We start from the raw sequence: 27,242 nt of genomic DNA on the forward strand, positions 1-27,242 counted from the left end.
TCATTTACCTTTGTACTCAGAAGTATATGTACACAGTAGTAAAGTCTAGAGGTAGTGGGGAGACTGATGTGTAAGAAAACCAGTTAGAAAAGAAAATATCAAAATTAAAGTTTAATATAAAACATCAGTCACTCATGAATTGTGAATTATATTTTTGTTCACTCTGTCAACCAAACATAAATTATTTAATGAATTGAACTCAAACACAATTTAGAATAAGTGTACCAAAGTGTATAGCAGCTTTATTTCAATTACGAATAACAATGCACCTGTAAGTCAATACCATCAGCCCCAACTACCTATCTACAAAAGAAAAACAAATTGTTAACTTTCATTCGCTCAAGTTCTGAGTACTACTATATACTGGGTGGGTGAGTGGGCACCATATAATCATAAGAAACAGATAACCTTAATGACAAACTTCCAATGAAGAAAGTCTTTCAAATTTCATTTAAATACTACTCCAATAACACCTTACACGGTATGCACAAAGACCGGGAAACTTTATGCCGCAATGAGCATGAATTATAAACCAATCCAATACATACAATACCATTGACACACCTGTTATCTATTTATACCATATCCACATGTTCAACATAAACGAATCCACATACATACCTGTCTTGTGTCTTTGTCCACTATAATAAATATATTTATAACACCACATAATAAATCTAAGTACTGTTAATGGATATCACTTAGTGTCATAACTTAAGAAAGTAGAAAGTTTACCACAAGTATTTTCATATGTGTAATTTATCAGTTAATCTCCACAACAATGTTAGGAAAATACTTTGGTTAATTGTTTGTGGTATGTTCGTCCCCCAGATTCAGTTTTGACAGCACATTTTCTCGCGGTTCTTGTATTTTGTTTAGGAATTAAGGGAGTCTGATATCTTTTCACAAATCATTTGATTAAGAGTAATCAAGGGAACCAAGGTTATAGCGGTAATCAAAAGAATGTAATCCAGGGACAAAGACCAGACATGGAAAAGAGACATACACAACAAAGAATATACAGTAACTAAAATCATACATACAAAGTAACAAAAGTAAATGAGCAACTCGGACTCCACTAAAAACTGGGAGCATGGACCAGGTGCACCGGTAGGGTAAGCGTCCTCTGCTTTTCTAGAAACACCCGCCGAGTTGCTCATAAAAAGTCAAGTCCGGGGTAGACAAACGAGGGAAGGAAAACTATGACCCGTTGAATAAATCAGTTTTCATGGTGCTGTATTCTAAACTCTGTAGGAAAAATCACTGATTTTTTAATAGTTAAAACCCAAGATCTTAAAACATCATTTAAATGCATCAATGCAGATTATATGTACATTTTTATTTTTTGTACATGTATTATGATACAGTAAGGTATTGTGAATGACTGGGTCCACTTTCATACCTTATTCAATGAAGGGTGAGGATATACATGTCTTGTCTTGTACCTACAAATGTACAATTATATTTCCCAAAATCTTATAAAAAAGTACTAACTGGAAATATCTCTGAATGAGAAGTTTAAATCAGATGATGATGCTACAATATTATAATGTATGGATTGTTTACATTTGAGGAATAAGTTTCAATATTGAAAAAAGACTAGCTTTTTATTTCTACATGTATAGTTAGCATAGCAACTATTTAATGATCTTAGGAAGCAACCATTTGATGTTTTGGGGAGGGGAGGGCTATTATTTTATTTAGACAAACTTCTTTTTAGCAACTATAATTTTATTTTTTTCCAGGGCCAATAAAAAAAACAAATAATTTTTTTCACCATCTATTTAAAACAAACTTTTGTCATCTCTGACTACATATTTTTTTCATGTTTTTAATTAGGCAACAATTTTTTTTTCTGTCATTTTTTTTAAACAAACTGTCTTATTTCAGCCCAGTGATATTCCACAATTCACAGGAACAAACATTTTTTTCCAAAATGAGAATCCATAGTCCCCCACAGAAAATCAAATGGTTGCTGCTTTAGTGCTAATTGTAACAAAAAAAAATCATGTTTAAATAATTTACATCTATGTATATTTTTTATTCCATTTTGTTGGGAAGAGCAGCTATTTTATTGATTTTTTTTGTTTTGTGAAATAATTTTTGAATGAAATCAAAATGTGTTTACAAATGTTTTCTTCAAATGGTCTAGTCCAAGGTGAAATTAAAAAGATTATTAATTACATTTTGTCATTAGCATGTTAGAGATTAATTATTGATAGTTAGTATGTTAATTATTTTATTAGTGTTTTATCCGAGTGGAAATATATACAGAAATTTTTGTAGTTACTGTAAAGATCTGAAGCAGTTTATTAAACATTAAAAATATAGCCTGTCACTGCCAATTGTTTCTCTTGGAATGTATTAAATTTTTGTATCCCCACCTGGTGATCTGTACGTCTGTCGTCACATCTATCTTTACAATTTTTGTATGCATCTACTTATCAAACCAATTGATAACATGACAAGACTGCAGTGTTCTAGAATTTTTGAAAATTTTCATTTACCCAGATTTATTTCACCACTCTCTGATTACATGTGCCCATGCCACAGGTGACAGGAAAGAGGAATTCTAGAACACTGAAGAGTCTTATATATAGAGCTTAGAAGCCTGGTTCCAATTGTTTTTTCTGTAAAAGCAGTTAAGACCAAAGACCAAAGTGTATTAAGTTTGCTAGTACTGAGTACAACACGGGCCCTTGGAACCAGGATTTTCTTTTTTTCTTTATCACCAAAATTTCATTTAATCATTTTGTTTCCTTATTTGGACTGTTATGTGTGTTCTCTGATATGTTCTATATTTTGGTGACCAAAAAAAGTGTATTTGAAAAGTTCTGGTCATAAGGGTCTTTGGAGTACATCAATATGATTCACAGCAATGAAATTTGTATTTTTGTTGTTACTAAACTTATCATAGTATAGAAATTGTTTCACATCATATTCTTGTCATTATATTTACACATATGAGGTTTTGTTCATAGAATTTTGGTCTTTACTCAGTGAGCAATGACTTCTATGTTTGGATGTGTGTTTTGGACTAATTCTAGTGAATTCACTCAGTCACATGACGAGACTTAAGTGTTCTATAGGTATGCCATATGGTAGGATATAATTTTAGACTGAATGGACATCAACTTACTTATGTCTGAAGAGTGGCAACTTCCTTGATATTATTACATCATCATAACTAAGAAGAAGTGGTATCCTTTAATAAGCTTTGCTAAAGGTTTTTTTCTCGTATTGATTTTAATTACCAATATCAGTCACTAACTTTGGTTAAGACAAAGGGTCACATAGCTTAGATATTTTAAGGTTTTGTTTTAGACAAGTGAAAGTTGTAGTATAGGTGCATGATTTATTTTGGATCTTGATCAGTAGTAGATGATTTCTTCATAATTCTGTAAGAATTTCATAATTGAGTTACTGTGTCAACTCATTTATCAAGCTCAGCATGAAATTGAAGTTTTAAGTAAATGAAAACTTTTTGTAAGTTAAAAGTATAATAAAAAATGTATATTTCTTTATAGTTAGTGCTCTTAATGTAATTGTATAAAATCAACGATGATAGAAAAAGTATGAATTATTTTTGTCTTCTTATGCTAATTCTCCTGTAATTAGTACATTCATAATATAATTCACCTGCTGGTATGTAGGCATTAATGTTTTTTTGCCAAAGTCAAACAATTTTCTACTGTTGGACTTTTGAGAGTTGACTTTTAAAATTTTATTTTATGTATGATACAAAATGATTAAATTGATATAAAAGACTTGTTCACTTTATCATTTACCTTTGTACTCAGAAGTATATGTACACAATAGTAAAGTCTAGAGGTAGTGGGGAGATTGATGTGTAAGAAAACCAGTTAGAAAAGAAAATATCAAAATTAAAGTTTAATATAAAACATCAGTCACTCATGAATTGTGAATTATATTTTTGTTCACTCTGTCAACCAAACATAAATTATTTAATGAATTGAACTCAAACACAATTTAGAATAAGTGTACCAAAGTGTATAGCAGCTTTATTTCAATTACGAATAACAATGCATCTGTAAGTCAATACCATCAGCCCCAACTACCTATCTACAAAAGAAAAACAAAATGTTAACTTTCATTCGCTCAAGTTCTGAGTACTACTATATATTGGGTGGGTGAGTGGGCACCATATAATCATAAGAAAAAGATAACCTTAATGTCAAACTTCCAATGAAGAAAGTCTTTCAAATTTCATTTAAATACTACTCCAATAACACCTTACACGGTATGCACAAAGACCGGGAAACTTTATGCCGCAATGGGCATGAATTATAAACCAATCCAATACATTCAATACCATTGACACACCTGTTATCTATTTATACCATATCCACATGTTCAACATAAACGAATCCACATACATACCTGTCTTGTGTCTTTGTCCACTATAATAAATATATTTATAACACCACATAATAAATCTAAGTACTGTTAATGGATATCACTTAGTGTCATAACTTAAGAAAGTAGAAAGTTTACCACAAGTATTTTCATATGTGTAATTTATCAGTTAATCTCCACAACAATGTTTGGAAAATACTTTGGTTAATTGTTTTTGGTATGTTCGTCCCCCAGATTCAGTTTTGACAGCACATTTTCTCGCGGTTCTTGTATTTTGTTTAGGAATCAAGGGAGTCTCTGATATCTTTTCACAAATCATTTGATTAAGAGTAATCAAGGGAACCAAGGTTATAGCGGTAATCAAAAGAATGTAATCCAGGGACAAAGACCAGACATGGAAAACAGACATACACAACAAAGAACATAAAGTAACTAAAAGCATACATACAAAGTAACAAAAGTAAATGAGCAACTCGGACTCCACTAAAAGCTGGCAGCATGGACCAGGTGCACCTGTAGGGTAAGCGTCCTCTGCATTTCTAGAAACACCCGCCGAGTTGCTCATAAAAAGTCAAGTCCGGGGTAGACAAACAAGGAAAGGAAATCTATGACCCGTTGAATAAATCAGTTTTCATGGTGCTGATGGATACACCATAACGATCCACGAGTTCATGATGACGACCATAAAACCTTGTTCCAGAAGCTTATTTGTTAGAGTTCTAGCGCGATACAAAAAGTCTGCGTAGTTTCGGCAAGCTCTGGCATAACGTATGAATGATATGAACACTCCATACGAAGGGCCGAAAGGATGTTGTCACAGATGAAAGGAAAGTTGACAATTCTTCATGTAAAGTCATCACGTTTGTCGTAAAGTTTTGTCAATAGTTTTCCTCTACCATCGATTGCTAAGTGTAGGTCAAGATATGAGGTCGACTTCACAGTGTCTGTAGTATCCTTTACCTCAAGTTCTTTTGGGTAGATGCAATGTATCAAATCCCTGAAATTAGGATTGTTTAAAGATAATACGTCATCTATATAGCGGAAACTGAGATTGAAGGAACTAGCTAAACGATATTCTTTCTTCCTGATCAGATCAGCTATAAAGTCAGCCTTAAAAGATATGACACATGCTGTAATGTCCCAGAATGTTCTGTCCTTCGATACATACATGAAAACTTAAAAATGAAGTAATAATGAAATAAACTAGGGCTAGAAATAAATCTGCTAGCAATAATAGTGTGAGGTTTTAATACGCATTAAACCCCAGAAGTATTGATGATAGTCGATCAGATAGCGCAATGAGCAAACAATGAAAAAGCAATTATAAAATAAACAAAAAACATAAAACCACTAGTTTTAATGAAGGCAAGCGGTTACGTGCATGATGTGCAGTTGCACGAATTGCTATTTTCATGAAATAATGAGACTGGAACTGAAAGAAATCCAGATTTAAAAGTGGTTTGAGAGCAGTATACCAGAATAATGTTGTACAATACGTGGTTGTTTTTACTGATGGAACTGTGCTAAATTCTGCTACCTAAATGAATAATTTGCCTTTTCAATGTTTATTAAGTCATGTAAGTATGATGGACTTCTTTTGTGTATAATATTAAATATTTCGATTGCTATAGATCTTATGCATCTGATTTTTAGTGTTCTATTTAAGATGTTTAGTAGTGGTACATAGTTACTTTGATAGTCTTCATAAATTAATCTGAGTGCCCGCTCATGGATTCTTTCAATTTTGTTTGTACTACTTTTGCTACAAAAGTGAAAACTGAGTAGACTAAAGTTGAAGTTTGATAGTAAGTAAGAATGGTATGTGGTAAAATTATCATATCGGTTTAAGTATTTTCAATTATTTTGTGTATATTGTGTAAGTTGTTTTGATTAAAAGTTCAACATTCAGATCGTCTTACCTCAGAATTACTAGATGGGTTTACATGAAACTTCATGAAATTGTGTTGTTTAACCGGACTCCAAAAAATACCGTTCTGTGTTGAACACTTAGGATACATGGTGTAAAACATAAAAATCAAAACTAAAGTATTAATTTGTATTAATGTAAGGATAAAAGAGAAATCAAGTGCTTCACTTAAGTATTGTATCTCTTAGGAAAACTTCCAGACTCTAAGTATATAGTAACGTGATTATCTGGATTTCTAATAAGACGTAAATGCCTAAATATCAAGTAAAGCGATTATATAGCCACATCAGATTGGCGTTAATGAGATAACATTTTCTGAAGTGATCGATTTTCTGACACTAAAACAGTAAATTTGTAGAATTGTAGAAATTGCCATCCAAGTTTCGCCATCAGCTAGTTTTTAATCATACTTCTCTCTATATTTAACATACACATGTACATCTTTGAAATGATTCTATTCCTTAAGTAAAAAGTAAACGGTCTATTTCGAGGATTTTTAGATTTTGAATGAAATTAGTTTTTTTTTATATTTTTGTTAGTTTGTTCGTTTGTTAATTGTTTTTTCTTTTCGTTTTTTGTTTTTGTTTTTGTTTTGTTTTGTTTTTTCGGCATGTTGTATGTTTTAATGTTTTCTTTGTTTGTTTGCTTTGGTTTGCTCTTGATTTTGATTCTGGTGACCCTCAATTACCAACAAAGCAGTCAAAGCGTATGAACATTAACCGATTCTGAACTGGATATGTATTATATTCATTCTGCATTTAATTCAGAGAAAAGTTTTGGAAATTGAACCATAAAAGGTGAATTTTATTTAACACCTTGTGTTTTTATATCTTGTGCTTGTAAGTAACTTAATTACCACTACTTAAAATATCAGTTCCATGTACTTATTCTTGAGTTAGAGCATTCAAGGATTACCTTATCTATTTTGGCAGACACCATAACTACGATTGCATTAGTTCATGTGTTCGGTTACTACAAGTCTTATGTGAGGTATTCCTTCTAAAGTTAGTCAAACAATTACTGTTACTTCAAATCAATGGTATGGCAAAATGACCCGGTCGAATTCGTGACATTTTGAAATGACATGCAATTGGTTTTCTCCTTAAAACACTTGATTAATAATCATCAGTGCCGAGAACATCTTAACATGAGAGCGATTTAGTTATGTACTTCTTAAGATGTATTTAAAACGGGTTCTAAAATGACAAACAAAGTCATACTTAGTGTATTATTTCATGTAACGATATCTTTTTTTATATATGTTTATAGAGTACATCGTAAATGCTTTTTGTTAGATTCTGAACTACAATGTTTCTATGACGATACCACTCATTTCATTGGCCGCACGATACTAGTTCCATTAAGCCATTGATAATACATGAAACTCAATGACAAATTGATAGTAAAACGTGTAGTATGTGTAAATAATAAACCACATAATAGGTTATTGGTGACAAAATATAAAAATATGTTCATAATCTGTTTAAGCTGACAAACAAAGCGAAAGCATAATTCAATTTGCTCCCGATATTATCAACATGCAGTAACGTCAGTGTCTTCAGATGGTATTTTTTTTTATAGGAATCGATTTTCCTTAAAATTAAAGTAAATAATTGTAGTTTAGTCTTCATGGCATGAAATAAAATAATTAAACGCTTTAGTAATTGTATTCCATTAGAAACTACCCTATTTGGTTTGCTTGAAATTTAATTTCCTTAATGTAAAAAACTATAGTTAATAAATACAGCGCTTTTGCGTTTTCAAATTCAACTTAACTTAATAAACGTGTCTTTCATAAAAACGATTCATCATATAATAAGTTGTCAATGAAACTGTTCTAATGTATTTATGACGTTCTAAACAACCTTTCAAATGTTCATTTCGGATATGCTATATATCGCAAAATATTTTTTGACTGGCTATAGTGTAAGCATTTTGGCGGCAAATTTTACCGTAGTTTGCCAGAGCTTGCCGAAACTACGCAGACTTTTTGTATTGCACTAGAACTCTAACAAATCGGCTTCTGGAACAAGGTTATGTTGCTACAAGATTGAAGTCATCACTACAGAAGTTCTATGGTCGTCATCATGAACTCGTGGATCGTTATGGTGTATCCATCTGCACCATGAAAACTGATTTATTCAACGGGTCATAGTTTTCCTTTCCTCGTTGGTCTACCCCGCACTTGACTTTTTATGAGCAACTCGGCGGGTGTTTCTAGAAAAGCAGAGGACGCTTAGTCTACCGGTGCACCTGGTCCATGCTCCCAGTTTTTAGTGGAGTCCGAGTTGATCATTTACTTTTGTTACTTTGTATGTATGATTTTAGTTACTGTATATTCTTTGTTGTGTATGTCTGTTTTCCATGTGTGGTCTTTGTCCCTGGATTACATTCTTTTGATTACCGCTATAACTTTGGTTCCCTTGATTACTCTTTCTGTAGCAGTACGTAAACAATTGAACAACTTTCATTTGTACTTTTTAATGCAGTTTCTTTGGGGACTACTGAAGGATTTCTAATAAAAACAATTTAGGATTACGAAATGCATAAGTCATTAATCATAAGCTTATGTCTGTTTTTAAGGCAGAGCTGCACTTAAATAATACTAATAAATATACTTCATTCAAATTTGCACGTATATTTACACGTACGAACAAACAGGTCAAGCGAAGTATAAAAAAAATACAAGCCAAGAACGAAAATGAAGACAAAACTGTAAACGAACTTCATACAAAATAGACAGAAAACAAAATGTAAATGTCCGGGGAAAAGGACCATATGACCGAGTACGATAGACTCCTCTTATTTCAAAGAAATCGACTTAGTTATGGTTTGAATCTGATTATCATCAACGGAAAGTTTTGCAGCAGAAATAAACCTAAAATACACGATGAAACAACGATGCAAGTGTAAAGTGCATGTAGGAGATGCAATAACGTTGTCAGTGGACAAGTTCATGGCAGAGATTGACTTATGATGTCAGTAGACAAGTTCTGATGGAGATGGGTCTACGATGTAAGTAAACAAGTTCATGGTAGAAATGGACCTATGATGTCAATGGACAAGTTTGTGACATTGATGGATCTACAATGTCAATGGAAACTTTTGTGGCGACAATTGATCTTCGGTATCACTGGACAACTCTATCTCCGTGTTGAACTTGTCCGCTGATATTCCAAAAACAAGTTCTTAGCTTAAATAAGTCAGGTTTTAGTTGTTTTGTTATTCTATCGCCTTTAGGGCAAATAAAAGCGTTGTTTGTATAATGACAACTTAATAAAAGCTTAAATGTTCAGATATTTCGTTCCATTATAAACTACTCCGTTTTTTTAAACGACTCTGTTTTTTGTTGTTGTTTTTTTTTAATACATATCAATACTTGCACATTACTATCCACCGTATAAAATGTTCTCCGATCATTACTCTGACTAGTAAATAGTATTTTTTTGGTATATTGGGGAAAATGTTGCCATAATTCTTAGTAAATTTCAAGAAAATAATGAATTGTTCATATAATCTTTTGCTCACAGTCGTCTGACTAAAGCGATAAGAAATCTAATATCTTTTCCTTACTTCATGTAAGTCATCAATCATTCCAGAATATAATCAACAGTTCTTTACTTCATATTCATAAGTGATTACTTTTAGTAATATTCAAGTTATCAAATATATTTTTTAAGTCGAAGCCATGTATTAAGTGTTATTTGAACGCCGTCATGTCGCCAATATTTCAGTTACATTGTTATATAAAAAAAATTGCGTATTTTTTATATTGGCTCTTATGATTTTGGAAAACATATCGTTAACCCGTGTGGTGTATCTAACTTTGTGCGTAAACTACCTATTGTAGGTACTTAATATTGTGTCTGGCTTGAGGACTACATATTCTTGGCCTTAGATAGTTTCTCTGGCTTGAGGACTAGCGATTCTTGGCCTTAGATAGTTTGTCCGGCTTGGATACTATTGATCGTTAGTCTTTGATAGTTTGTCCGGCTTGTAGACTATTGATCGTTAGCCTTTGATAGTGTGTACGGCTTGGAGACTATTGATCGTTATCCCTTGATAGTTTGTCCGGCTTGGAGATTATTGATTGTTTGTCCGGCGTGATAAATATTGATTGTTCGCCCTTCAATTACAAGTCTTATGAACTTTCATGTCATGTAACTTTTCCTTTACTAATCTTGCTAACGAAAATACCTAATGAAAATGCACTTCATTTTTAAGCAAAACGACAAATGAATCCAGCGTCTGTAATTTATTTTAATGCTATTACTTAAAATATAATATTTTTACATCCAATAGGAATTCAAAGAGTAGACGGTATTGCTAAAGCATCTGTCAAGGTGTTTTATGTTGCGCATTATATATGCGTTAATGTTTTCGTATGATTTTCGTGATTGCCATTTTTATCAGATTTGGTCTCTGGAAGATATGAAATCTAATATACTACCATCCATTAATCAATATGTCATTGTAGAATCAAATTAGTTTTTGCTGCTTGATTGCATGAATGGCCTTTTATCAATTATTGACTGTCCAGAATAAAAAGTATGGTAATAGATCAAAAATGAGATTTCATTCAAAGTAAGGACTTTTGAAATGTTCCCTATTATCTCACAATTGAAGAGCTGAAATACCATGATTTCCCGCCATATTTCTGCTCTTTACCTTTAGTAAAAGACAAAACCAGAAGTTCCGAATGAAAATGCTACAACTGGTACTTAATATGAGTCTTACCACATAAAGTAATAAATTAGCAGGGAACGAGAAATATGGCGGGAAATCATGGTATTTCAGCTCTTCAATTGTGAGATAATGGGGAACATTTCAAAATATCCATAGAAACAAGATGGCGGATAAACAATACATTCAATGCAAAATTCTCGTAGGAAAAATAAATTTTGAATTTTTTCAATCTCGGTGGTAAGAACGAAAAATAATTGTAAGGGAATCGTAGTACAGAACGACATGAATAAAATGGCAAGTTTTTGAAAGGAACGGTCGAGTAATTACAAAAAAAAACCGCAAAAAACCGCAAACAATCTGAGGTGACTTGGACTATACATAAGAAAACAACTTAGAATGAACTAGGCCGTCGGGACGGATTATGTGCATATGTATTATAGTACAACTCCGTTCATTTGTAGATCTCTCTCCACAAAGAGGCAAGTAAAAAACAATTGAATGTGTATGTAAACATTTAATAAAAAGAACATCAGAGTATTTAAAAATAAATTGGCACATTTGGAATGAAATGAAGAAACAAAAAAAAAACAATATTCAATACATTTAACAATCAAATATTCGTACAAATTCACATTTTATACAAAAACTGACAGCACCTTCGCAATGAATGAGTTGTAACAATGATGGAAATAATCGATCAATACTTTTTTTTTAGAAAAAAAAAGATATAATGTTTCCCTTGATTTTGTTATATTTTTTTTATCAGAATGTTTAAATTTGCAATTAGTTTTCTATTAAAGCAAATAAGAACTCTAAAAAAAGATACGATCTGCATTCTGAAAATTAGATTTGTTCTCATCGGACGTTTGATAAAGGTTTTTGATACAAAAATAATCTATCTTAACCTTTAAATAGCAAGGACATATTAAACAACATAAAACTGAACATTTGATACAAAACCAAAAAAAAATATCAACAGAAAAGACCCGTTCAGATAACCAAAATTTATGCTGCAAATTACATACAAAATAATCAGCGTTGATTAAAAAGGCATTAAAATGCAAACAATGCAGAACTGGTCTTTATAATTAAACATATTGAATTGGTTGGACTACACCTGTTTTTATTTTAAAGAAGGAGTCTATATAATTACTGAATAATTGGATACTAAGATTTGGTGATGACTAAAAATGAAAAAAATACTTTAAATGATAGATAACACAACAATTCATAAAATAATTAAGACAGCATCTTCTTCCTTGGAAAGGAATCAATTTCCTCGTATACATTTACACTGTGTAGAGAAAAATTTTCTGAAAACCGTTTTGTTGAATCAAATCCATGCGGAAAGTTTTCAGAAAACCTTTTAGACGGATCAAAGCTGGCAACAGAAACTGGCGTTTCGTAACCTTCATCGTCTAGCATGGCACCAGATACTGTGTTTACTGCGGATGTGTCAAGTCTTAGTTTTGACGGTCGTCTTGAATTTTTCAGTCGTCTTTGTTCTGGCATAGCATAGTATAGCTTTTCGAAAAACCACGGATCGGTGTCTTTTAAGTACACTTTGCTTTTTAAGCAAAGTTTAAGACCAGGACTATAAAGTCTTCTGTCAAGATAGCCCTTTTGAATTACTATTAGAGTATCTGAGTTGTTCTTCAGGGCATTTTTGTTTGCATTTTGAAACTGTGGATTTCGCCATTCATTGTTTAAAAAATTGTCGGAAAGTATTACTATTGTTCGCCGACTTGCCTCAATTGATCTGTAAATTGTTTCACTTATAGTTTGCTGGGTTGGGAACTCCCTAAAGTGAACACATAATTTATAACGAAGTGGATGTGCTTCAAGTTTTGTTACAATCTCTCTGAATACAAACTGTTCATCAGCACGACTGTATGTAATATACGCATCATAAATCTTATTTTCATCCCTAGGATCGTGACAAATGCGAATTCCACATTTTGTAAAACAGACGACTTGTAAAAACTCTCTACTCATGCAAATCAAAATGACAACAAGGAAAATGATGAAAATAGACAAAACAACTGCAATAACTGAGATTAATTTATGTCTAGCTAGAACGATCGATTTAGAATCTGGTGGAGTAAAGTTACCCGGACAGAGCTCATATAATTTGATGGAAGCTATTTCGTAACTGTTATTGTCATTGTCAGTTACCTGATCACACATGATGTGTTTGTTGTCGGACATATTGACACCATCTGACGTCATCAAATAATAAAGACGCGGTGTTTGATTACAATCACATTGCAAGCGATTCCCGCTCATTTTTACATCAAATAACATTGGAAGCGTTTTAAATAAACTCTCTGGTACTGAGGACAATTTATTGTTTGCTAATGATAAATATCGGAGATTCGGCAGGTTGGTAAATACATCATTCCCAATAAAATTGATGTTATTATTCTGTAATTGCAAAAGCACTAATGTTTCAAGTCCATTGAATACGCCGTTTGTCAATTTCTGTAAATAGTTGTCATTTAGGTACAAATAAACTAGATCCATTAAGCCAATAAAGCTGCCTCTCTCGATAAAATACAAATAGGAGTTGTTTAGATAGAGATTTCTGACATTTTGAAGTTGCACGAATGAGTTTCGAGCTCTATAAAGATCTGTCATGTTATTACCGTCTAGATAAAGATCAGTTGCAATGCTCGGAATATGAGAAGGGACACTTCTTAGATTGCGATTTGAGCACATTATATGATTTTCGTTTGAAACACCAGCTTTGCGATAACATGTGCACTCCTTCGGGCACATGTAACGACAAATGCATCCTTGGTACTCACAGCAAACACATGTGTCCCGTCTACATTCGTCACGGTAAGAACAAAGCATCATTTCAGGTGCAATATCCCGTAAAGGTGTTGCTTCATGCATCTTGAAACCTTGGTTACATGTCAATAACGCCATATCCTCTATAATATACTGCTGATCTTCCAGCGGCCAGTCGTGGATATGTCTTCTAAGCCATGTTAATCGACAATCGCATAACAGACTATTGCCACTCAAAAGAAACACTGGTGGGTTCCGCAATCTTGGTGATACAGAAAGAGCCATTTCAGATAATCTTTTTAATCTGTTGTTTTGCAAGTTTACTTTTCTCAACATTGAGTATTCATAGAAAGCATACATATCAATATCCGGGATTCGATTCTCTTTCAAATCAAGATAGCTAATTGAAGGGGAAAACATAGCTGACCGAATTTTCTCATTTATTTTGTTGTAAGATAAATCCAGTTCAAACAGTTTTGGAATAGGGGTGAATATCAAATCGATATTTTCAATCAAGTTATGGTCTAAACTGACCCAGGATAGGGAGGCCATGTCTTTGAAGGCATCATACCCAATGTTAGAAATATTATTAAAAGATAAGTGAAGTGTTCTTAAATTTCTTGCCTTTGTGAACACATAGTTCTGGATGTATTCGATTCTGTTAAACATTAGATTAATACCTTCTAAATCATGCAGGCCTTCAAACGTTGATGATTCAAACTTTCTTATTCTGTTGTTTCTCAAATCTAAAATGTTCATTTTTGTCATAGCATCAAGATCAGGAACGCTTATCAAATTATTGTGCGAGATGTTTAAATAAAGTATGGCCTTTGTATGTACAAAGTTGCCCTTTGGTATTGCTGAGATTAGGTTATACGATAAATCTAATCTCTTAAGGCTTTTGAGGCCCCTGAAAGCTGCTTCTTTAATATCCGATATCTCATTATTTGATAGATATAGGGTTTCAAGTAAATCTTGTCCGACAAATGAGTTAGTTTCTATCATACTAATTTTGTTATTTCGAAGATCTAAGTGTTTGACATATTTTAATCCTTGAAGAACACTTCGATCTATTTTGTTAATATTGTTCTGGCCAAGCTGTAGTTCAGTTATATTCATTGGATATTTCAATTCTTGCCATATATCCCCATTCATTCTAGTATCAGAAAGCCCAAGTACTTGGAGTGATCCTGTGTGACGTAACAATCCGTTAGGCAGCGTTCCTATTGGATTTTTTCCTAACCCAAGAAGTTTTAGGTTTGTATTGTTCTGCAGCAGATCATTTGGAAGCTTTGTTATGGTATTATTTGTAAGATCAAGCCATCCCAACTTTCTGAGAGACTTAAATGCTCGCGGATGAATTTTGCTGATGTCGTTGTTTGAAACAGTTATTTGCCAAATGTTTGGTGTCAATGTCGCAAAGTGTTCACCAATTTGCTTTATGTTATTTTTTGTAAGAATCAAGTAGGTCATGTATCTCATTGCTTTCCTCTCTTGACAAATAATCCCACTTTCTTCAAATGATCCGATGTTGTTGTCTGTCAAATTCAGAAATTTTAAGAAGGGTAACTGGCAGATTTTCGGCATTTGTCGTAGTCCACTTTGTACAATAGATATTTTCCTCAAATAGGATGTATACTGGAATGCATCTGTATGAATTTGTAAGGTGTCGGCTTTTTCAATTATTAACTCCTGCAATGCATTTAAACCAACAAAACCATTCCTTGGAATATATTTGAACATGCAATTTCGAATTCGCATACCAGTAAAGGAACGTAATCCTATGAAAAGATTATCAGGAAAACTTGATGCCTCTGTTGAATTACATGTAATGTAAAGATTACTGGTAAAATTCGTCTGAATGATTGAAAACTTGGTGCGAGCGCTCATTGTTTCAATTTTACAGACGACATCCACAATGATTTTGTTGCTATTTCTTAGGTAACACGAACATTCCTTAGGGCATGGGTACGAGTTGAACTGTCTCTGGGCTACAGTGTTGTCTACTGACATCAAAATCATCAGCACTACCACAATAACCCCTAGACTGGCCATGCTGCAACAGACATGAATAAATTGCAAATTATAATCAGATTTAAGAAAAATTACGAGAATCATTCATTTCCAAGCTGCCATTAAGTTTTGAAGCTTAGTAACATAATGAAAGAAGAAAGAAACCAACCAATGAGACCTTAAAGGCAAATCCAAATCGTGAGAAAAACGGAAACCAGTTTATTATGTGTTCAAAAACTCTCTCGAAATAAAAAAAATAAACAAATGTGTACATTTATAAAAATTGTGCATAAATACGGTTAACAATAAACAAATCAAGACATACGCATATTCCTAAAAATGGGGGATATTTGGACAACATGAAAAGTTGAAAATTGATAAAACAAATCATGTACCTTGTTAAAGGTCTCACATTTCCTATCATTTTAGAATGGGGAAATACATTAAAGGGGACACGTATTCAAACTGAACAGATCATTGTACTATATACGGTAAATGTGTTTACCCAGACACATTAACTACAGCTATTGGACAAACGAGGTGAAGCATGGACAAAGAAAATGAGAAAATCGATAGTTATTTTCTTGAGAAACATCTAAATTTGGTGTGATAATTGGGCATTCTTCCTTTTGAAACATCGTATAAATTAATTATCATTCGTGCTTTCTTCGTATCTCCTATAAAGCATTTACCCTCTGCAAATCATTAGGAAATAATTTGATCAACGAAAGTACGTGATTTACACTACAGTATGATACAACAGAACGAACGTTAACGTTACTATTATAATGGTAGCATTGGAAAACAATTGTAAGTTCTTAAAAGGCATTGCTATGTTCCATTGCATTAAATATGGAAGTAAACACGTTCATGGCCGTGAATGTACAGCTGTAGTATTTTCTCATTTGCGATATAGTACTATACTTTCATAAAAACCCGATTAGGTTCATTTAACTTAGAATTTACCAAGGGCTTGTAAAGAGTCTCGAAACAAGTAAAGACTTAAGCTTAGTCAAATAGATCGTCGTTTATTTTAAGTTTTGACAATTTCTCTTTTTAAACAAACAAATTGTTACACATTAGAAATATGCAAATCCACAATTTGAATATATTCTATGATTTTTTTCTCTTTGTAAGGTCTTTTTATCCTGCGTTGTAACAAAATTTAAAAATTATTCGTTATTCCTTAACAAAATTAAAATTTTAACATCTGATTGTATTTTATATTTATTTATCTTATTGGAAAAACCTATATATAAACAACTGACCTTGATTGTTTTTTAATTTTCTACTAAAAATCACTGTTCCTCTGAAGAATGTTTTCTTTCTGTCAGCTGAGTTATACAAAGTTAGTAAAGGTTTGCAAAAATCAATGGCTTTTTCCTTGATAAAGATCTTAACGTTGTGTCATAATTGTGTATTCTTGAATTTTGTTATCATTTATTCATTTTTCTTGCAGCATCACGCTGTTCCGGTTGAACGCTCCGATGGTCACAGGAAATAGAATATAACGGTAACATCAACTTTAAAGGCCAAGCAAACGAAATGACACCAACCAAAACTGATAACATATAAGAATTAAATATCAAACAAATTATTTAAAAAAATTCAATAGATAAAAGTTTATGCCTTATGACTCCAAATGATGATTAGTTAAGACTTAATATTATTCAAGTACTGGGGTAGGAAGGACTATTTAACTGGTACGACCAAACAGTTAATTTTCCCCAAAAAAAACCTTTAATTTTATATACATAATACGCAAAATATTGGTACTGTTTCATTGATGCTTGAACGTATTGGTACAGTTGGAGGAGCATCAACCGTACCGCTTCCTACGCCTATAATTTGACATTGTCGCAAACCATGAAGAATTATATTGTATATCACAATAAATGTATTATTAAATTATATGCACATGTAGAACAAATCTGCCGTCATCTTATTCTTTTGATATATCATAGGTGCACCGTTGTTTAAAAACGTTAACGTTGATGAATGGACATGAACAAAACCATAGTCAACTTTTATTTCACCTTGAAAAACTTTGATGTGATTAAGATTGATTTTCTATCAATTTTGTTGTGATATTACGGCCCGTTTATCAAATATCCTTAACCATACACAACAAAATATAATTATAATTTGAAGAATCCAATCATCTGTAAATTAACCCAGCTGTGAAGATGAAGTGGCAGATGTCAACTATACCAAGTTTTAAAGTAAAACCCATTGGTGTTTCCTATAATTTTACAGACAAGCTTGAAATCCAGATTGAAATTGATATAGTAGAATATATATGTTTTTATTCATTTTACACATAAAAGATAATCATATCTGTCATTACTTTTTTTTTTCGTTTTTGCCGTTACATGTATCAGGTGTAAACATTCGTTCAACTTCTGATCTCATGCCTAATTTAGGTAAATATGTGACGCATGTTTTTGTTACCTCCATACATTGTCCATGCATGCATTTGTTTCGAATATCAATAACGTGTTAACCAGTAGTATAAAGACTATAATAGATTTCTATTTTGATTTCATGCTAATTCTAATACGATGTATTTTTGTCAGAGATAAACCTTACATTGAAAAAGCATTACTGTGGAAAGTGTGTTATTTATGATCTGAAAAAATCAGTCAAACAGAAAATTACCAACTGTGATGAAATAAAAGAGTTTTACAGGGATTTTAGAAAGAATACAACTAGACTTTTCGTCCACATTTTGAAAAAAATATTTGCTCGAACCAATGGCTATATATATATATATATATATATATATAAACGTGGACGAAAATGTAACAGAACAAAAACAACATTATTCTTCACACGGTATTAGTACTACAGGCTTGCCATATTATGATGCTAATCAAAAGATTATATGATTATTTTATGTGTTTGTATCAAGGTTTGCAAAGTGTTTGTCTTGTTTAGTGAATTAATTTCCTGTTTATGTAAAATGTATTACGAACGATCAAATTCATCCAGGGTTTTATTAAGTTGTCTGATTGGTTGGCTCACAAAAGACATTTTAACCTGAGAGACATACCTGACAATCACAATGATTTAAATGTTTAATTCATATGTATAATAATTAATTTCTGCTCTGATCTTATGAATTTAACTCAGTTATAAATGAAAAGATAAAGATAACTTATTTTTTAATGACAAATTCTGTTTAAAAATAAAACAAAATCAACCACAAGAATGATACATCCATCCATATTAGAATAATTCGACTCATCAAAAAAACATAAAATGTATTACTACATATCATTTCATAACAGCCTTACATAAATCTAAGGGAAGAACCAACAGAGAAATGACCAATTCTATCGAACATTCAATAACACATATTTGGTGCAACGTGTGACATTTTAGTTAGTGCAGCTGAAGTTTAAACATTTATGAAACTAATTAAATTCAGTGTATCATTAATTATTTGTCTCAATCTCTCGTTTATATTTGCAGTGTTGTTACCTTGTAATGTCTTTTATATATTTCTTTCATCAATTTAACGGGTGTTACCGTCTAAAATAATGATAAAAAAGAATTTGATTATTTTATTTTAAAAATTGATTGGTGCAGTCTTCCATCCATTTAAATTTTAGTTTGATTTCCTTGTTATACAGACCACTGCCTCTAGCTAATGACGTTATTTCGTGGCTTAAATTTGCGAATGTTGAGATTTGGTTACCAATTGGTAAGTACAAATTCACATACAGTTGGCTTATACAGTTTGTATGAGTATTAACATATCGCAAGACCTGTCTAGATCAAACCTCTGAACGAATGTTAAGTAGCACTCCAGATGAGAGAGTAATCAAGGGAACCAAGGTCATAGCGGTCATCAAAAGAATGTAATCCAGGGACAAAGACCAGACATGGAAAACAGACATGGAAAACAGACATACACAACAAAGAACATAAGGTAACTAAAATCATACATACAAAGTAACAAAAGCAAATGAGCAACTCGGACTCCACTAAAAACTGGGAGCATGGACCAGGTGCACCGATAGGGTAAGCGTCGTCTGCTTTTATAGAAACACCCGCAAAATCATGCAAAATGTGATTCATGGTTGGAAAACCTACTTTTTTTTATCCTACATAATAACATCTAAAATGAACTGTCCCGTACTACCATACATCGTGTACTATGTTACAGCCCTAGATTAATCCTACGAGGAGGAATGACCCGGCCAGCGAAAGCTATATTTTTATATAGCCTAACTGGGGAGTGGTCTAGGGCGCTGGACTTAGTTGCCATAGATGTCACAGCTGTACGAGTTCGAGTCCCGCGGAGGGAACGACCAAAAATTTGCATCGCAAATTTGACACTTCTAGCATCGTTGGGAATTTTTCAGACCTTTATATATATATATATATATATATATATATATATATATATATATGTAGAAATAGCTCAAGCCAAGGCCTTCAGAATGCAGTAAACATTTTCTGGAAAATTTACTCTCAGCAAATAGGGTTACCATAGAAAACATGCAAAAAATAAATATAAAAATAAAGTTGATAGAATATCAAATTTCCCGCAAAATATCTGAAATTTTTGTTTCATGCCCTGAAACTGTCAGAATTTTTTCTTTGGAAAACCCCTTCCTCATATTGGCATCGCCGGTTAGATTTTCAGCTATATCACCTTTTTAATCCACTTATCAAATTTAGCATGGTAAAAAAATTGATTTACTTTCACTTTCACAATGAAATCAAATTGTCATTGAAAAAAAGTTAACATGTAAAGTGCTGGCTGTACCACACATTTTATCTGCCATTTCCGTATACTGAGTATGTTTATATCCTATCATATATAACATTATACTTTACAAATTGTTCTCTTGCATTCTGAATTTATGCCTTTTTGTATGATATTACTTTTTACAAATGATCATTTACATTATATTTTATCATATAATTATTTTCAGATTAAACAAGCTTTATCAACTGCATTGTACGTCGTCAATTTGGCTTTAGAAAATCTTTTAGTGCATTGAAAAGTAATTACATACAAATAAGGATTAAGAAAAATGTTATGATGACAAATAACATTTACAATATGAGCAAACGAATTCCCTTACCATAGAGAAGATGACAGGAAATGTAATAAATATATTATCATATATAAATGATAGTAGATAATTTTCTTCTCCGTCGCTTAATTACACTAGATGATGCATCTATAAGTTCATTGTCTGACAGCCTAACAAATACCAATGCACAGGAGATAAACCATAGCTACTAATGTTGTTTTTTAATCAAAGTCATAAAGTTTAAGTACTAACTAAACGTTACAAAATTTTTTATTACCGCTATAACCTAGGTTCCCTTGATTACTCTTTAAAAAGATCAACTTTCTGTTTGTAGGAAATGAGTTTAATGTCATTTTATTTGGGGCTGATTTAGAAATCATTGAATTTGACTATCAAAATTATCCTCTTTATTTACGACTTTGCATCAATACGCATGCGTAAACTAATGTTCATTTTATTATGTTATAGTTTCCACAAAAATATCTAAAAACAAAATGAATTGGAAAAAAGTTTTAAAAATACTCACGTTTTGACTCATTTGGAAAATATTAGATATTTCGTGCTATTGTATAATAAACCATTAATTTTCCTAGTGTCAGATTTACAGATACTGTAGTTTGTTTTGTGTACATTACATAAGATCTTAAGATTACGTCAGGTGAAATATATATATTGGACAACATATATTTGTATGTTTACTATTTCATTCTTTTTTTAATCATGATAATAATACAACTTACGATAAAATAAGGCTTCTTTCTCAGACGCGACTTGAGAAATTCTCAACATTATCTATCCTAAGCCCTGAAATTAAACTTTTTAAAAAGTTCCCAGATGTGGACGCCTTGTTATCAGGAAATACTTTTTTCCTTGGTTATGTTTTAACAATCTGATAAAATAGCAATTAATAAGTTAAAAAGCTCATCTAATTTGACATTTTGTAGATTAAATTTGATGTTTCTTTCTACAAGTTATTTTGGTACGTTTGATTGAAAGCATGTTGTGATAATATAAGGGTCTGATAAGTTAAAAAATTCAGACATGATTTAATAATACCGCTGTTATTCTTATACAAGCTTATCAAAACGATAAATACAGAGCAAAATTGGGCCTCGAGGCTTGTCCCATTAAAGCGTAAATATGGCAAAACAGATAATTTTTCGAATATGGTGACAATTCATTTACTTTTTTGCATTTAATAGCAATAAATTAAACATTACTTGAGTAATAGTCGAAATACTTTGATCAACATGACAATTTATTAGAGATGTAAGCCTTTTTTTAATATGTTAAAAAAAGTCACCAATTTTTTTCATATTTTGTTTCAAGGTAAAACTCTTGATTTTAGCAACAAAAATTTGGTTCAATGGTCCATTTTATCTACTTTTTTTGTAAAAAAAATGTTCTCAGTATAAAACTTGCTTTACATTCGTAACACAAGGAAAAGGTCACAATCTTTTGAATAACATGTGGTGTGTACAGGATACAAAACAAAGCTACTTAATATGGTATGTCAAGTAGTGGAAAAGTAACAAATATCTAGTTTAGATTCACATCCCTTGATATTGGTGAAGTTTGACCTTGTATGTTTATTATTTGTACCGTAATCATTAATTCTTTGGCCGTTAATAACAATAATAGAACACAAGTTTTTCATAATGACCTAAGTGGGCTTTCAACACCTTATAGATGAAATTTATCCAAATTTGGTAAATGGTAAAAGTTTCTAAACAGCCATCTTTAAGGTAGGTAAATCAATGTGTAAAAGATGTCAAAATAATTTGTGTTGTAATCAATAACTGCACTGCTTCCATTTTACTCTCATGTGCTGGGGTTTCTATTTCACAGCTATTAGTAATATTTTTTAAAGATATTGAGTCACTAAATACACTTGTTCTGACTATGTGCAATAATTCATTTAGTAAATGTAGATAAATGTATCTCATTATATACTTAGCTGACAGATGTTCTGACAAATTGGGTGATCTAGCTACAAATTAGTTTGTCATCTCTTATTTAATGATTCTGATAAATGTGTTAGTCATAAACAATTTATTTTTACTTTAAAGCTATGAAAAACTTTAGAATTAATCAGCATGGCATAATTTGTTTTTTGCTTAAAATTTAAGATCAGACAATTAGAAATAAATCCCTATCCAAACCTATGGAAATCAGCAATACATAAAATTAAATGGTTTATCCAAATTTCATTTATATCATAATTCAGATAATTTTTCGTAGTTTCGCATTTCCTTCACATTTTGAAAGCAATATATCTCCTGTAGACTAATTGATGATGATGAGACTCACTTCTTCCTAAATTTCAAAATTTAATAATAAACCAAAATTTGTTTTCAGTTATTAACAAATTTACAAATCAAATGCCATTTGTTTTATAATCGAAGATAAGATTTATTTCAAATCCAACATCTATCCAGCAGGTAAAATATTTTTAAGATTCTTTTTAAAACAGTCTTTAAAATTGGGGTGTTTGGTTCCATCTATTCTATTTTGTATTATGTCACTTGATTTTACCTCTATTCATGTACCTGTCTTTATTTTATGTAGCCTTTGACATTATGGTTGACCTTTGTGCTTTTATTTTCTTGATAACCTGATAGTTCATTACATTAACTTATCAAAGAGGAACCAAGGTTATAGCGGTATTCAAATTTACCTTTGTTATCTCTTGGTTAAAAGGCTTTTAACTGAACATTTTTATAAGACTTTAGTATAAACACACTCTTGTAAGCATCCCCTTGTACCTTGAAGATTCTATAAATACTACAGAATGTTTCGTTTCTTTCGTTGAAGGTTCTTAGGTGTTTTGAGTTTTTCACAATGTAAGGTTGCAAGTAGATAATTCTACATCAAGGCAGATATAGCAATCAATATTGGCAGCTGATACCAAACGTAAATATTTCATCAAAAGAAAAACACAAGTTACGTAATTCTTTGAAGTAACAAATTAGTTTTCAGTGAACTTAAGCCAGATGTTCACGCAGTATTTCTGTTGTAAATAATAAGCTCTGTTGTAATATAATCTATAAAATTTAACATGCAGAAAGGGAGAAGACACGAGTTAGGATGAGTTAATTGTTTTATAAAATACAAATACTTTTAGTAAGAAATCATAAATATGAAACCAAGAGAAAACATGACCTAAATTCTAATCACAAAAGCAAATTCACGTAACAACATTGAGATGAAAACGTATTTCAATGGAAGAAACTTTGACGAAACACATCCATATCTGAAATGCTATGGAAAATGGTTCAATGCTATACAGGACGAGAATGTGTGACCAATCGAACAGACCCTGTTTGGTACTAGTCTGGCACACTTAGCCGTAACTTGACCAAACGACCAGATCCTGTTTGTATTAGTCTGACTGATTAAGTCGTAACACTAATTATTTTAAGATGTTTGGATTAAAATATTTAGTGTTACGTCTATTCATTTTGTATGAGAGGGATACATAGATATATTTTTTAAATCCATAGAATGATCAAGACAAAATACCATATACATCTTTTTATATATGTTCGATGAAAAAAAAAAAGATTCACTCAAATTATCTTAATAGATGTTATGAGATTTACCTCAATTCAAATAATCAACATTTTATGATATTTTTCAGTGAGTGCGCCATGATGTTAAGTTTATTTTTCTAAAGTGACCTCTCAACTTAGTAGACATGCCATAGACTGGCATATCGTACTAATACTTAAGATCTTTAATTAGATTAAAACATTAATCTAATTTTCTGTCTGGATGAGTCTGAATTTCTGTAGCAAACGAACAATGCTATAATTATGTTTTCTTTTTTGCCTCTTGTCAGCTACTATAGCATATTATATATGCCTATTATAGAACAGGTTCTAATCAATGTGTATGAGGCGTTTAAGAATTTTAAACTTATATAATGTTGTAGTTGAGACCTATCAATATACAGAGAAACGATTTCAGTAGATTTGTGGTAATCTCGATATCACCGACAAAATCCTTTATATCTGAAATTAATTTAAAAACACTATTACTAATGTGTGTTTATATGTTATTAAGTTTAAGATAATTATGCCGACTACAAAACACGCGACAACTGAAAACTTCTAGGATTCTTGCCTACCTGGGTAGGAAGTATTTCCACTGTTTAATGTAGAATAAATCGGATCAGAAGTATTTTATCATCAAGTCATGCATTCCATTTTGCAACTAAAACGAATGATATAGAATAAAACAAGAATCGTTAAACTATTTGTAAAAGGTATTAACTCGTTCAATAACATTGTCCTAAGAATGTCTGTCGAACTTTGAATGACTTTATATTTAGCATAATTCATACATTTGAAGCCAGCTGTTCATGAGTCCTTAAAATCAAGATAAAAATATGATTTTATGCAACATCTAACCTGAGATCTTTTTGTGGATTTTCCGTTAACATTTTATTTGCTTTATTGACTTTCCTGTAAGGAAGTTACTGCAACAGCTTGATGTAATATTGTTTTTGTTTATTAGGTACAATTACGTTACTTATAGTTTACTGTTCAGTTGATAATTTTTCTTCAAATCCATGTTTTGATTATGCATTTTCTACTGGAAATTTTAATATATCATTTTTATACTGTCTGACACTATCTCAGACTCTGTCATGATAATAATATCGATAAATGCCAGTGACTGTGTACTGTATCACGTGTACAGTGACTGTGTACTGTATCACGTGTACATCGCCGTTTAGTAGTATACTTTTATAACCATTTTTCATTATATTCGTTGTTCCTTGAAAGCACATGAAAACTTTTCTAGAAACTTTAGTGCATTATTAAGTGGTACCCCTATTCAACGACTTAATAAATTGGTTTTATTCTAGCATGTACCAGTTGGAGTTATTGTTTGCTTGCATTAATTAGTACTTCCTTATTTGGTCCTTTTTCCTCTTCCCCCCTCAGACTGACTAAACATATTGCATGAATAAAAGTTAATTCAAACATATTACGGTTTCGATGACCAACAGAAAATATCTTTTATCTTCTCTCGTTAAGATTCCTGCTTTCAATAATAATCAATATCTGATCGATCTAATTAAATGCCTACTGGAATTAATCATGCAATAAAAATACTTATTAAATCAAAAACTCATAAAGAGGTCCGCCTGTAAGTAACATTATAAATGCATATGCATGGTTATTACAATACATTATTAACAGGTCAAACTAAAACATCATGCAAAAGCAAGTTATAAGTTATTCGTGCATACTTGTATATATAAATATACCCAAAAACAAAAACAAAATGTATAACGATGATTGCATCGTCATGTTTCCTTTTTATCAGATCAATTTTGAAAAATGCAATAATAATGATAACAATGACAACAATAATGAAAGCGAACGAGTAAAGTAATTGATGATTTTGCACGTATTTATAACAACCCATTGTTATGATGACGAAACGTTCAGTGGATGATTTGGTTTCACATGTATTAAAATTCCGAAATAACTTTTGAGAAATCATTTAATACAAACTAAACAGTTAAGCTATATAATAAAAAAAAATAATAAAGCACACATATACTTACGTGTTCCTAATATCTAGAACCTTTTTACATTGCACTGTCCATGTCTGAACAATAACACCAGCTTCGAGAACACAATGAACTCTGTGATCAAGTGTCTTTGTCTCCCAGAAAACACATCATCGCAATTTGACAGATAAAATCGATACCACTGAGCACTCTAAGCTTGCCTTATCCACTTTGGTTGGTAACTAGCTCGAGGAAAGCAAGTGTTAGCTATTGTTTTTTTCCCTTCCTTTGATATCGCAAATTAAACTTCGTTAATTGTCTATATGGATTAAACTACCTTGACTTGTTAAACTATTCACAGGCAGTATCAAAGTTAAAACATAAAACGAATTTCCTTCAAAGAGTAAAACATGGCCAATGAAGTTTTTACAATGGCTTGTATCAAATGCATTTGTCATCTGCTTAAGAATGTAAAATAGAGGAAATTTAAATCTGTTTCAAGTGATTACACGCCCTCCAGTTTCCTAAGGTCAACGGTTGTCATCTTGAGAATAACAGTTAACACACAAAATATTAATTATGTCACGAGAACCATAAAGGTGTAGATTTTTCTATGGCAACTTAATTTTATAGTGTTGTATCAAATTCTTACTTTTCTCATAATATTATCTGAAATGTAATGATGAGAAAAACGATTTCTGTATGTTGATTAGAAGTACACAAACAAGTCTGTTTCTCAACCAATTATGCTTAATTCATGTTCAAATTAAAAGATCACGTAGCTTCAGTAATAGTGCAAGTTACCAGCGTCTATATATAACAAGCAAAGCTGGAAAAAAAACGTATCAAAACCTGTTTTTTTCTTTTT

At 31.6% G+C, this 27,242-nt stretch overlaps 1 protein-coding gene across 6 annotated transcripts; it reads right to left on the reverse strand.

Annotated features, from left to right (window-relative positions):
• Positions 1-11,489: 11,489 nt before the first annotated feature.
• Positions 11,490-26,978, reverse strand: LOC148614573 (uncharacterized). 6 transcript variants are annotated; one of them, XM_088588743.1, is made up of 2 exons: positions 26,429-26,978; positions 11,490-15,839 (listed from the first exon to the last, which is right to left on the reverse strand). In XM_088588743.1, exon 2 carries the CDS (start codon positions 15,836-15,838, stop codon positions 12,230-12,232), a length of 3,609 nt encoding a protein of 1,202 aa, XP_088444869.1. In that variant the 5' UTR covers position 15,839; positions 26,429-26,978; the 3' UTR covers positions 11,490-12,229. The 6 variants fall into 6 exon arrangements, with proteins under 6 accessions (XP_088444869.1, XP_088444871.1, XP_088444868.1 ...); XM_088588745.1 differs by lacking the exon at positions 26,429-26,978 and adding an exon at positions 24,977-26,007; XM_088588742.1 differs by lacking the exon at positions 26,429-26,978 and adding an exon at positions 25,193-25,215.
• Between the last annotated feature and the right edge of the window lie 264 nt (positions 26,979-27,242).

Source organism: Perna viridis, chromosome 6 (genome assembly GCF_037379345.1).
Source record: "Perna viridis isolate PV_CMFRI_1.1 ecotype Kerala chromosome 6, ASM3737934v1, whole genome shotgun sequence".
In the NCBI taxonomy this organism is placed as follows: domain Eukaryota; kingdom Metazoa; phylum Mollusca; class Bivalvia; order Mytilida; family Mytilidae; genus Perna; species Perna viridis.

Bases quoted from the DNA above. Each gene is read 5' to 3' on its own strand.
- LOC148614573 (XM_088588741.1), bottom strand. From the start codon at position 20,936: ATGATAATATATTTATTACATTTCCTGTCATCTTCTCTATG. The intron at 15,840-20,895 runs GTAAGGGAATTC...TGTCTGTTGCAG, and splicing joins TTCCTGTCATCTTCTCTATG to CATGGCCAGTCTAGGGGTTA.